Source organism: Oncorhynchus tshawytscha, linkage group LG20 (genome assembly GCF_018296145.1).
Source record: "Oncorhynchus tshawytscha isolate Ot180627B linkage group LG20, Otsh_v2.0, whole genome shotgun sequence".
Taxonomy (NCBI): domain Eukaryota; kingdom Metazoa; phylum Chordata; class Actinopteri; order Salmoniformes; family Salmonidae; genus Oncorhynchus; species Oncorhynchus tshawytscha.
Window position 1 is genome coordinate 23,164,876 of NC_056448.1, and position 12,888 is coordinate 23,177,763.

The 12,888-nt window shown below is 41.2% G+C and overlaps 1 protein-coding gene across 1 annotated transcript in view; it reads right to left on the minus strand.

Moving 5' to 3' along the window:
- Window positions 1-12,888, minus strand: part of LOC112219949 (ankyrin-1-like) — a 77,691-nt gene that overhangs the window by 34,885 nt on the left and 29,918 nt on the right. Inside the window, exon 2 of the mRNA XM_042302819.1 lies at window positions 4,055-4,153. Within this exon, the coding sequence (XP_042158753.1) occupies window positions 4,055-4,153 (99 nt within the window). The remainder of the gene's footprint in view (window positions 1-4,054; window positions 4,154-12,888) is intronic.

Sequence of the window (12,888 nt, forward strand, 5' to 3'; positions counted from 1 at the left end):
ACCGCACATTAATTAACACGTAGGTACTAAATACGTAGCGCACATTAATTAACACATAGGTACTAAATCTAAACAAAATACGTAGCGCACATTAATTAACACATAGGTACTAAATACGTAGCGCACATTAATTAACACATAGGTACTAAATACGTAGCGCACATTAATTAACACATAGGTACTAAATACGTAGCGCACATTAATTAACACATAGGTACTAAATACGTAGCGCACATTAATTAACACATAGGTACTAAATACGTAGCGCACATGAATTAACACATAGGTACTAAATACGTAGCGCACATTAATTAACACATAGGTACTAAATACGTACCGCACATTAATTAACACATAGGTACTAAATATGTAGCGCACATTAATTAACACATAGGTACTAAATACGTAGCGCACATTAATTAACACATAGGTACTAAATACGTAGCGCACATTAATTAACACATAGGTACTAAATACGTAGCGCACATTAATTAACACATAGGTACTAACTCTAAACAAAATACGTAGCGCAGATTAATTAACACGTAGGCATTAACTCTAAACAATATACGTAGCGCACATTAATAACACATAGGCACTAACTCATTAATTAACACATAGGCACTAACTCTAAACAATATACGTAGCGCACATTAATTAACACATAGGCACTAACTCTAAACAATATACGTAGCGCACATTAATAACACACAGGCACTAACTCTAAACAATATCCCACATCGCAGGTGGGAAAAGGAACACACTAAGTATGATCCCCAATTAGAGGCAATGATATTCAGCTGCCTCCAATTGGGAACCATACTCACACACTAACATAGAACTAAAATAACTAGAAAACCCCCTAGTCACGCTCTGACCTATTACACCATAGAGAACCCAGAGTGCTTGTACAGATAACGTGGTACCTTCAGGCGTTTGGAATGAACCAGACTTGTGGAGGTCTACAATTTGTTGTTCTGAGGTCTTGACTGATTTCTTTTTCCCATGATGTCAAATAAAGAGGCACTGAGTTTGAAGGTAGGCCTTGAAATACATCCACAGGTATACCTCCAATCGACTCAAATGATGTAAATTAGCCTATCAGAAGCTTCTAAAGCCTTGACATAATTTTCTGGAATTTTCCAAGCTATTTAAAGGCACAGTCAACTTAGTGTATGTAAACTTCTGACCCACTGGCATTGTGATTCAATGAATTATAAGTGAAATAATCTGTCTGTAAACAATTTTTGGAAAAATGACTTGTGTCATGCAGAAAGTAGATGTGCTAACCGACTTGTCAAAACTATAGATTGTTAACAAGACATTTGTGAATTCGTTGAAAAACTAGTTTTAATGACTCCAACCTAAGTGTATGTAAACTTCCGACTTCAATTGTATGTTTTTTTTAACACCTTGTCATCTTAGACCTCACCCTCCTCACCCTCTGACGGAGGACATTTGGAAGACTTATGTCACCGAGTCAAGGTTCCCCTGTAACAAACCAGTATTATACTACATGTAGGATGTTTTCACATGTGAAGCCTCATGCTGCAGCTCTGAGTGCCCATGCCAACTTGTCGGCAAATGTTCAGCATTTTTATGCTCCAATTTTCATTCTGCGGCCTTCGGCCATTTTTTTATGGGATTTCACAGCTGTTGATTGATACGATGGATGTTTCTGCTCCTTCTAAGTAGGCCATATGTGAGCAGAATACTGAGGATAATGTCTCCAGCCGACCGGCTCCCCCAGTCTCCATCAGTCTCTGAATGGATTGATAAGTGCATCTATGATCTTCAATGTGTGTTTCTTAACATGATTGTCTGAGGCAGGAGGGGGGGATAAGGGTCAATCAATGCTAGTGTTTGCCCATAATTGTGCTTGAAAGTGTGTGTGTGTGTGTGTGTGTGTGTGTGTGTGTGTGTGTGTGTGTGTGTGTGTGTGTGTGTGTGTGTGTGTGTGTGTGTGTGTGTGTGTGTGTGTGTGTGTGTGTGTGTGTGTGTGTGTGTGTGTGTGTGTGTGTGTTTTTCATATATTCCAAGAAATGGAAATGACTGCAGAACTGCTTTGCAATCACAATCAGTCAACTGGTGCTTGTGCTTACGCTGTGAGGCACAAATCGATTTTCCTTCTCATGTCCCTCTCTCCATCCCTCTCTCCACCTTCCCCGCCATCCTTTTCTCCATCCTCATTTCCATTCCCCTCTCCCGCTGTATGTGATATGCGGTCAGTTTAAATCAATGCATCCCAGCCCTGTCTGTTCATTTGTAATTGTCATATGCAGTCAGTGCATCAATTTTACTCAGTAATTAGATCCTCAAGCCAAACATGGTGATTTACACTCAGCACGCCGCCTTCCCATCGCTCACGTGCCCACAGCCCTCTCTGTCTTTATCTCATTTTCCCTCTTGCGCTCTCTCTCATCTTCCCTGGCATGGCAGGCTCCCCGCCTCATTCTCTCACGTCCTCCATCTCTCTTCCCTCCCTCCTTCTCCCCCTCCCTACCCTGCTTTTCCTCAGATCACTGTGTCCCTCTTGGGTCATATTGATGTGATGCTGTGTAATCATGGTATGCTGCAGTATGGCGTGACATATCACACGCATTCCTACAGTGATGGCCAGTGGAAGAGAGGAGGGTTGAGAGATCAGAGAGAGGACATGTCCATGTTAACGCAGATTCAATTAAAGCCTTTAATCTCATATCTGTGGAGGAATCTAATACTGTATCATATCGCTGTGTTTAGCTGCTTGCTTCTCTCCAGTGCTATCACAATGCTCTGTAGTGTACGGGTGAGGCTGTGTGTGCATGTGTAGTCTTTACCTGTGCAGTACATACATCTGTCTGCCCTACCAAGGCCATTTATTTTCCTTCTAGAAGGAGGGTGTGTGCATATACAGGGCTCTAGTGGATTTTAATGGATTACGTCCATTTGGAAGAAAAAATGTATGTGATTCAAGGTGAGTGGATGTTAAGATGTGTACACTGCAGTGAGTGGGCTCTTAAAATAAATACAAATATCCTAAAGGGTCAAGTCAATGTCAGATGTTGAGAAATTCTTCACTTTTACTCAAACACACTCATACATAGGAGTGGTCGACAGGACAGCACACCCAGCAAACAAAATTGGTTCTGTGAAAGTTCCCAGAACATTCGATAGGTCGCGGACATGTTCAAATAAGACAAACACTGTCCAGTCGTGGTGATGGTTATAGAATGTTTGTATAAAACATTCACCTGATGTTACAAGAACGGTCCTAGAACACATTTAATCTGTTCTTTAAAGGTTCAAACATTATAATCATCAGCACAACTGGACAGTTTTTGGAGTTATGAAAACGTTTGCTGCGAACTAACAATTATTCTAGGAACTTTTACCGAACCAATTTTGGTTTGCTGGGAAAGCATTTATTACTTAGAGAACTTTGGGGGAATGTTCTGTGGTGGTTGTTACAGATGTTGTGTACAACATTTTAGTGAATGTTAGGAGAATAATCCAAGAATATTTCATCTAAAACATTTTTTGAAAAAAAAATGTAGTTACCAAAAACATTCTCTGATAAAACCCTAACTAGAACTAGAACTAACTAGAGCTAAAGTATCTTACCTTAGATAATGTTCTGGGAATGTTCCCGGTTTGCTTGGCACACCCATAAAGAGTTATAAAACAGACATACATAAAGAGTGTCCACGTACGGTGAAGAACGCACAAATGTGCACCAAATAAACACCACATACTCTTGCACACCCACAGTGAAAAGAATTGTCCACCAAACACACATAAAGACAAACAAGTACTACATAAAAGGAGATAAAGAGAGGAAAGCGGTGAAAATAGATACATGGTATTGCAAAGAACCACCAAACCTAACTATACTGCCCAGCCACATCACAACAACACATAAGTTGTACAGAGAGTTCAAGAAACCACAAGAGATCACGAGAGGAAGATCCCAAAGAAGAAGCAACGACACAAACCACGACCACATAGAGCTGCCACAGAGATATATAGAGAGAAAGTGTTGAAGTATACAGCGTGTGTATCGGATGATATTTACTCTGTCATCATAGTACCATATTCCCCGGGCTCGATTGGCCGACCTCTCAGAGCTCACACTACTGTCCTGATGGACAAGCCAGCGCTGAACCACATGAGCCTAGAAGACACATCAACACAAAGATAAGGCCTGTTAATGTGACACACATACAGGCACACACATACATACAAACAGATACCGTACACAGACTGCATGACATAGACTACATGTTAGTCTTGAAGACTCTTGATGAAGTCAAAGCCTTTTACTTTTATGTGATTTACTGGCATGTAAAAACACACATAATAAGAACTACCACACTCAAACACAATTATAAAGTACACATGCACCATACCAGCTGACACAAGAATGAGTCTGAGGACACAGAGATGAAGCTTGCATGGAAATATGAATAAAACACACATTCATCTTTGTACATAACACATCTAAATCTAAAAGAGAAAAGCATATATATATATTTTTATATTCAAATGATGTTGATGTAAAAGGAATACACTTCCAAATACTGTATACAGTACACACACGCACACGCACACGCACACACACACACACACACACACACACACACACACACACACACACACACACAATCCTACAACAAGACCACCTATTTTGTAACACAAAGAAAGAAACCAATAGACATCCATAAGCCTGGAAGATTCCCTACAAGAGACACAAAGCATGCTAATGTAATCCATGCACCTTGGCAAAAAAAATAACTAAATAACACAACCACACAACCAAAAAACACACCAAGCAATCATGAAGACACAGTCACACACTGTACAAGATGCATCCTAGATCAGCACTCCTACTCTGAGATACTTTGTGGATATGGGCCCAGGAGTCTCCAGGACTCCACTGGCCCTTGATGCGGCCAATTTAATGAACCAAGACTACAACAGCAGACAGCAGGTATTCCCAAACAGGGGTACCACAATGCCGTCGGGGGTCGCCAAATAAAAATGTGATTCACATTTTAAATTTAAAAAAAATTATAATAATCATTGGAAAAAGAAACTTCACATTTTCAAACCGTACATTTACATTTTCCAACGGGGCCATACATTTGGGTGAGATTCTTTTCTTACTTGAGTAGCATCGTTTCACTGCCCAAAATAAAATTAAACCATCTACTGTTCAGCAAAATCACAACACAATGTCAAATACAGGTAGCCTAGTCAAATAATTAACAACCAATCACATTAACCGTTACTCTCTCGCGGGAAACCTTCACTCTTCCGCAGACATTTAGAAACGAAACATGACAATTTTAAAAATAAGACAATTTAAAAAATATTTTTAAGCGAGAATAAAGATGACTTTCGAGTGGTAAGACATGTATAAAAGCAACAGATACCATTAATAAGAAGGGTCCAGAAGAGTCTTATATGGTGAGCTACCGAGTGGGTAGGACAGGCAAGCCCCATACTATTGTGGAGGACGTAATTCTTCCAACTGCCGCGGATATGGCTGGGACAATGCTGCGGGAAAAGGCCAAAAAACTATACAGACATCAAACAACACTGTTATACGATGCATCAGTGACATGGCAGGAGATGTTTTGAATCCATTTCTGCTCACATACAAACCAGTGAATTCTATGCGTTACAACTAGATGAGTCAACAGACGTGGCGGGCCTGGCACAGCTCCTGGTATATGTCCGTTACATTTATGGGGGGTCAACTAAGGAAGACATCATCTTCTGCAAACCACTGGAAACCAGGACAACGTGAGAGGATATTTTTAAAGTACTGGACAGCTTTGTGACATCAAATGTGCTTTGGTGGTCAAGATGTGTTGGTATCTGTACTGATGACACAAAAGGCATGACAGGGAGACATAGTGGAGTGGTAACAGGTGTGCAAGCAGTTGCTCCCGATGCCACTTTATTTTATTTAAAAAAAAAAAATTCACCTTTATTTAACCTGGTAGGCCAGTTGAGAACAAGGTCTCAATTACAACTGCAACCTGGCCAAGATAAAGCAAAGCAGGGCGACAAAAACAACACCACAGAGTTACACATGGGATAAACAAACATACAGTCAATAACACAATAGAAAATCTGTATACAGTGTGTGCAAATGAAGCAAGGAGGTAAGGCAATAAATCGGCCATAGTGGCAAAATATTTACTATTTAGCAATTAACACCGGAGTGATAGATGTGCAGATGAGGATGTGCAATTAGAAATACTGGTGTGCAAAAGAGCAGAAAATAAATAAATAAATAAATATGGTGATGAGGTAGGTAGTTGGTTGGATGGGCTATTTACAGATGGGCTGTGTACAGCTGCAGCGATCGGTAAGCTGTTAGTGAGGGAGATATAAGTCTCCAACTTCAGTGATTTTTGCAATTTGTTCCAGTCATTGGCAGCAGAGAACTGGAAGGAAAGGTGGCCAAAGGAGGTGTTGGCTTTGGGGATGACCAGTGAAATATACCTGCTGGAGTGCGAGCTACGGTGTTGCTATGGTGACCAGTGAGCTGACATACGGCAGAGTTTACCTAGCAAAGACTTATAGATGACCTGGAGCCAGTGGGTTTGGCAATGAATGTGTAGCGAGGACCAGCCAACGAGAGCATACAGGTCACAATTGTGGGTAGGCTTTGGAGACAAAACGGATGGCACTGTGATAGACTGCATCTAATTTGCTGAGTAGAGTGTTGGAGGCTAATTTGTAAATGCCAAAGGAATGCCATCAACCGAGAGGCTCTTGCTGCCAAGGGAATGCCTGACAGCTTGAAAGATGTTTTGGACACTACAGTGAAAATGATTAACTTTGTTAAAGCAAGGCCCCTGAACTCTCGTGTATTTTCTGCACTATGCAATGATATAGGCAGCGACCATGTAACGCTTTTACAACATACAGAGGTGCGCTGGTTATCAAGGGGCAAAGGATTGACACGTTTTTTTTAATTAAGAGACGAGCTTAAAGTTTTCTTTACTGACCATAATTTACACTTGCCTGACCGTTTGCATGATGATGAGTTTCTCACATGACTGGCCTATCTGGGTGATGTTTTTTCTCAACTGAATGATCTGAATCGAGGATTACAGGGATTCTCCGCAACTATACTCAATGTGTGGGATGAAATTTAGGCTGTGATTAAGAAGTTGGAGCTCTTTTCTGTCTGCATTAATTAACAAGGACAACACACAGGTCTTTCCATCATTGTATGATTTCTTGTGTGCAAATGAACTCAAGCTTACGGACAATGTCAAATGTGATATAGCGGAGCACCTGAGTGAGCTGGGTGCTCAATTACGCAGGTACCTCCCCGAAACGGACGACACAAACAACTGGATTCATTATCCCTTTCATGCCCTGCCTCCAGTCCACTTACCGATATCTGAACAAGAGAGCCTCATCAAAATTTTAATAAGCGGTTCTGTGAAAATGTAATATAATCAGAAGCCACTGCAAGATTTATGGAGTTTTTTTGCCTTGGAAAATGGCGCTGTTAAGACACTGATGCCCTTTGCAACCCTGTACCTATGTGAGAGTGGATTCTTGGCCCTCAGAGTTATGTGCATCCTTTCAAGCACACCCTTCTCATTAACCTGTGGTGAGTTACACCATATTCACAATAATATATAATGAACAAATAAGGTGAACAAATAAGGTTTTATATGTAAGATGGCTAAATAAAGAGCAAAACTATTGATTATTATTATATTATTATTTGTGCCCTGGTCCTATAAGAGCTCTTTGTCACTTCCCACGAGCCAGGTTGTGACAAAAAATTCACTCTCAATCTTATGTTTAACAAATATATTGTATAGTTTGTGTGTGGCAGGCTTAGAAATGATGGCAAAAAAACAACATTTAAGAGTGCGCTGACCCTGGTGCTAGAGGGGGTACGCAGCTGGAGGTTGAATGTTTGAAGGGGTACGGGACTATAAAAGGTTTGGGAACCACTGGAATACAGGAATGACACACCCCATCAAAACAGGACGGTTCCTAATAATAAGAAAATGGCAGCAGCAGCTCCAACATGGAGGCTGGGTCTAACGTGACAAAGACAGGCAGCAGATTTCACAGCCCATGAGGACTGGAGTTCTGCTCCACTAAGCTACAGCCAACCGAGTGACTACAGAGCCAAACACACAGGGTGACGGCACTCTATAACACTCATTTCAACTAAAGACCTCACTACACAAACACAGACACATTTTAGCCAAAACACACAAACACAAAAACAAAGTGCGATATCCAAATAAAAGCTATGCCTCGATAAATCTACATAAAATGCCGCTTGGCAAAAAAAGATGACTACAATTACACACTTATTTAAACACATTGCATTCAAAGACTAAATATTCCACAATATGTGAAAATAGACATTATTGGGAACAAGCTCCATGACATACAATCACAGCAGGGTAACTGAAGTAGAGGAGTTGGAAACTGATATGTTACAGAAACTGGATAATGATTTTGTATACTGTAAATATATTTGGTCATTGTAGCTGTTTCTAGAATGTTAGTGTCATTATGTATTTTTCTAAAGGTCATGTGTTTCCTTGGCCAGTCGCTGGAGCCATGCCAGTGTGGAGCACCCCCTTCTGCTATACAATCTCCGGAGTCAAAACTGTCCATTCAGCAAGTTTAGCCTACTAATCATAAAATTCAAAATTATAGGAAAAGTTCAGCAATGTGGTAGCCAAAACAAATCTTTAAACACTGTCTCGGTCTGGGATGTCAAAACACATTGACAGAAGAGCGGTCAGAAGTCGTTGCTGTAGCGACAGCACCTGTCAGTGGTGATTTAGATTCAGAAACGCGTCCTTACTTCACTTACAAAGACTTCCTCATCAAATTCAATTAAGAGTTCCACTTTATAATTAAACTTCAGGTACTATAGAGTTAGTTCAGAAAAGGTACAATTGAGATCAAGTAGATTGACTTTCAACATCTGAGACAGACCTTTTATATGTATTCCTCTCACATCTAGCCTATTGTCAGCAGCAAATCTTCAACGGGAACCTTGAGAGCAGCCTGCTAGGATAAAATGGATTAGAGAAGAACACAGACAGCAGTGAACATGTCTTTGGAATTCAGTAGCACAGAGGTAACTGGTTCTCAGGTCAAGAATTTGGATGCTTTAAAATAGATGGACATGCTCCAGCTTCTCTCAGCTCAGTTCCACTTAGGCAGCAGAGAGAGGGGGACATTCAGACAGACAAAACTCTTAAGGCAGACACCACTCTACCTTAATCTCCACCGACGAGGCATAGTGGAGAGGGCCATTCAATTAGGGAATCAGCCAAACCATAATGATTCTAGGATGAGGTTGGAGGTACTGTAGGTTGTTGACTGGGATTTGTTATATGATTGATGTAGTAGTACGTTGTCCCTGTTCCAACCAAGGTCCGGCACGTTTTCATAATCTGTGAAAGCTGTGAATGTTCTGCCATGTAGTAGCATGCATGCACAAATTCACACACAACACATACCCATACCCACACCAAAAATAGCTGCACAGACCTCGTGCAGTGTTAACGTAACCCTCCTGGGGTTTACTCAAATACCCTCCTCCATGAGCAAGACACAGACCGACACACACACACACCCACACACACACACACACACACATTATGATGAGGCTCAGTTGTTAGCAGTAGACGGGGCGATGAGGTTTTGAATGGTGGCAGTCTCATCGGGTCCCTGGACAGTCAGGCTTAGCTACAGCACAGAAGCCTATGGGAGCTCAGCAGTAGAAGAAGAACACTGAGAAACACATCCTGTGAAAACAATTGTTGGATCTGGAAGGTCATTGTGTTCTGCTCAGCTATAAATATACTAGACTCTATAATTATCACCACTGTTCTTATCTGGTCTGGCTCCTCCTGTCATTCCATTTCTATTTCCTTTCATCATGAGACGTCTAATTGAAAAACATCACCTACTAGTGTCCTCTCTGCATCTCTCTCTATTCCTATGCTGGTAAATGGCATGGAGATGGGTATTTTCTGCAAATGGTATGCTGTGTACAAATAATTACCCTTGGATTTGTTACTTCTTACACTTGTGTTTTAGGAGCTAATTTCCCAGAAACATTGCATCCCATCTGCATGACTGGCAAGATGGAGTCGTGGCCTAGAGAATGAGAAATCAATAACTAGCCCAGGAGGCACTCAAGAGTGGGAGTTTATCAAATATTGATGGAGGAATGTGTGTTGGAATGAGGCACTCAAACACAAACACAAACACACAGATATGCAGGTATATATACATTACATAGTCATACACACTTACACGGACAGACACTCACACACACAGACTCCCATATGTTAACCTAGGAGCAACATGCAGTAAAAGCACAGATAAGACACATATAACCAACTACTTGAAGATTAAGAGGAGCATGCCAAAAAGCCACAAAATTCCTCCCTCCTCATGAATAAGTAATGAGACATCAAAATAAGGAGCTTCATGTTGTCTCCTCTCCCTCCTGTGCTAAAACGGAGGCCCTGAAATATTTATAGTCTCTGTCAGGCCACTGCCTCTGTGCTCCATTACAATCAAAGCATACTCTATCTTACGTTTATCTCTCTGTCCTTCTCTCTCTGTCTTAACACAGTCACACATACTACGACACATAATCCATTGTGCGTATACAACACAGATACAGACAAATACGTCAATAGACACATACAAATACACCTAATTGTGACTCAGCTCCTGTCTAAACCATCTTTCATAAGATGCATAATGGACACCAATGAAACACAGCAGGTACTGCATACCCACGTCTAGCTACCGTGCACGGTATACATCAGAACCATTGTACAGTATTCTCTCACTTCCCATAACCTCCAATTAGACTGCATCAGATTCTCCCTCTTTATTAACCATGCCATATTCACAGAATTGCTTCATGGAAGAAACCTGCAGATCACATTCCATCTCTCTCTTTATCTCTGTTTCCCTCCATCTCTCTCCCTCTCTCTACTGCTCTACTCTTCACTAGCACTTCTCAATCTCGTTACATTGCAGCCCACTGCGTTCCCCTTCAACATTCATTTATTTCCACCCTCATTCTCTCCCTCCAACTAAATCTCTACAACTCCCTGTCTCTATATGGCGTTGTTCCGTCTCCCCATGTCCCCCATCCTCTTCCCTATTGTTTCTTCCTTTCCCTGATGCTCTATGACCTCCCTATCTCCCTCTTTGAACCTCCCTTATCTCCCTCTATGACCCTCCCCGATCTCCCTCTTTCTCTCCCTGACCCGCCGCAGTTCCCCACTCCTCTCTCTTCGTTTCCTTTCATTATTCATGAGTACTGCAGGAGCTCCGGACGCTGAGCATGCTGGGTAGAGATCCTCAGAGTCTCTTTATGACATCATCACTCTATGCTGACGCTAGGCTCCCTCATCACTCTGGTGACTAGCGCAGGGCATGATCCAGCATTTCAGTATGCAGCTTCTGTTCACTGGGTTCTATCCTTTATTTTGGCTACATGTGCAATTCTGGCAAATACAAAAATAGCTTAAGAATCCTCTGTTTATATGCCAAGGTAAATGAAACATATAAACAGAGGGTTTAACAACGAGGACATCAAATATTTATATATTGTGTACAGCTTATATTTAGACTCTTGACCACTTATAAATAGACTCTGGAATAATACAACACTAGGTGTGTATGTAGTCTGTCTCTGTCAGCTCTAAAGTTAGGCTGGTTAAGCGGTGCTCCAGCAGGTGCTAGGAGGAGAGGAAGTCTGTGTATCTGAGAGTCGTGTGGCAGCAGGTCCTATAAAGAGCACTCAGCACCACACGGTCAATGACTCCACCAGCTCCCACAGGCCCAATACACCATCACTGTGACAGGGAGAGGAGGAGAGAGGGAGTGAGAGAGGGGGGGGGTGGGCGAGGAGAGGAGAGGCAGAAGGAAAGGACAGAAGGGGGATGGATAAGGTAGAGGGGAGGAGGTCGGAGGAGCACAGAAAGGTAGTGACAGGAGGAGGGGAGAGAGGGAGGTGTTAGCATTTGATATTCTTCAATAACACAGACCCCAAATCAAATCAGGGGAAGAAAAATAGGTTTATTCAAAGAGGATAAATCATAGATGTTATGCTGAGAGGTAGATGGTCATTCCTTCTCTGTCCTCAGTGATTCTCCCCTCAGTGATTCTCTCCTGTGATTCTATCCACAGAACATAGGGACAGGATGTAGTTTATAACCCAGCCCTAGCCTGTGGTTGACCAATTAGAATTCCTTGCAATAAAACAGGGCCAATGGCCAAATAACACGTATCCTATTTCAGGCTTGATGTCTAGACAAATTCCTCCCATGTCTCTGACCCATTGATCAATAATTCCCTTTTACAGAAAATACACTATTTCCATTGATTGTTAGTACACTATTAACCTCTCATCCTCTGTCTCTGCATTGTGTATTTATCTTCTAAATATTCTTATACTCCCCTCTAGACCATTTTAGAAATAAATATACTTAAAAATGTATTTTGTAGAAAACATAGAAAAAATAGACAGTATAAAAAACATTAGCTGTAAGCATAAAATCACTAACATTAAAACACCTTGCATTTCTATAAAACACAAAGGGCATATTGTACTTGCTGTTACAATAAGAAATAGATTTAAAACAAAGTTATAGAAAATAAGTATTAACAGGTGTAATGATGATTCACACCACATCCTGTATTAGGAGGAAACTCACACACACACAAAAAATTGTCTACAAGAAAATAATATTCAATCGTCCTATTGGCAAGGTAATCATTCACCAAGTCCTTTAAAAGTGACCAGCTCTTCCACACTGGTATCAGTCCCACATTGATAACTATTAGAGATGATGTTCTGGCAGT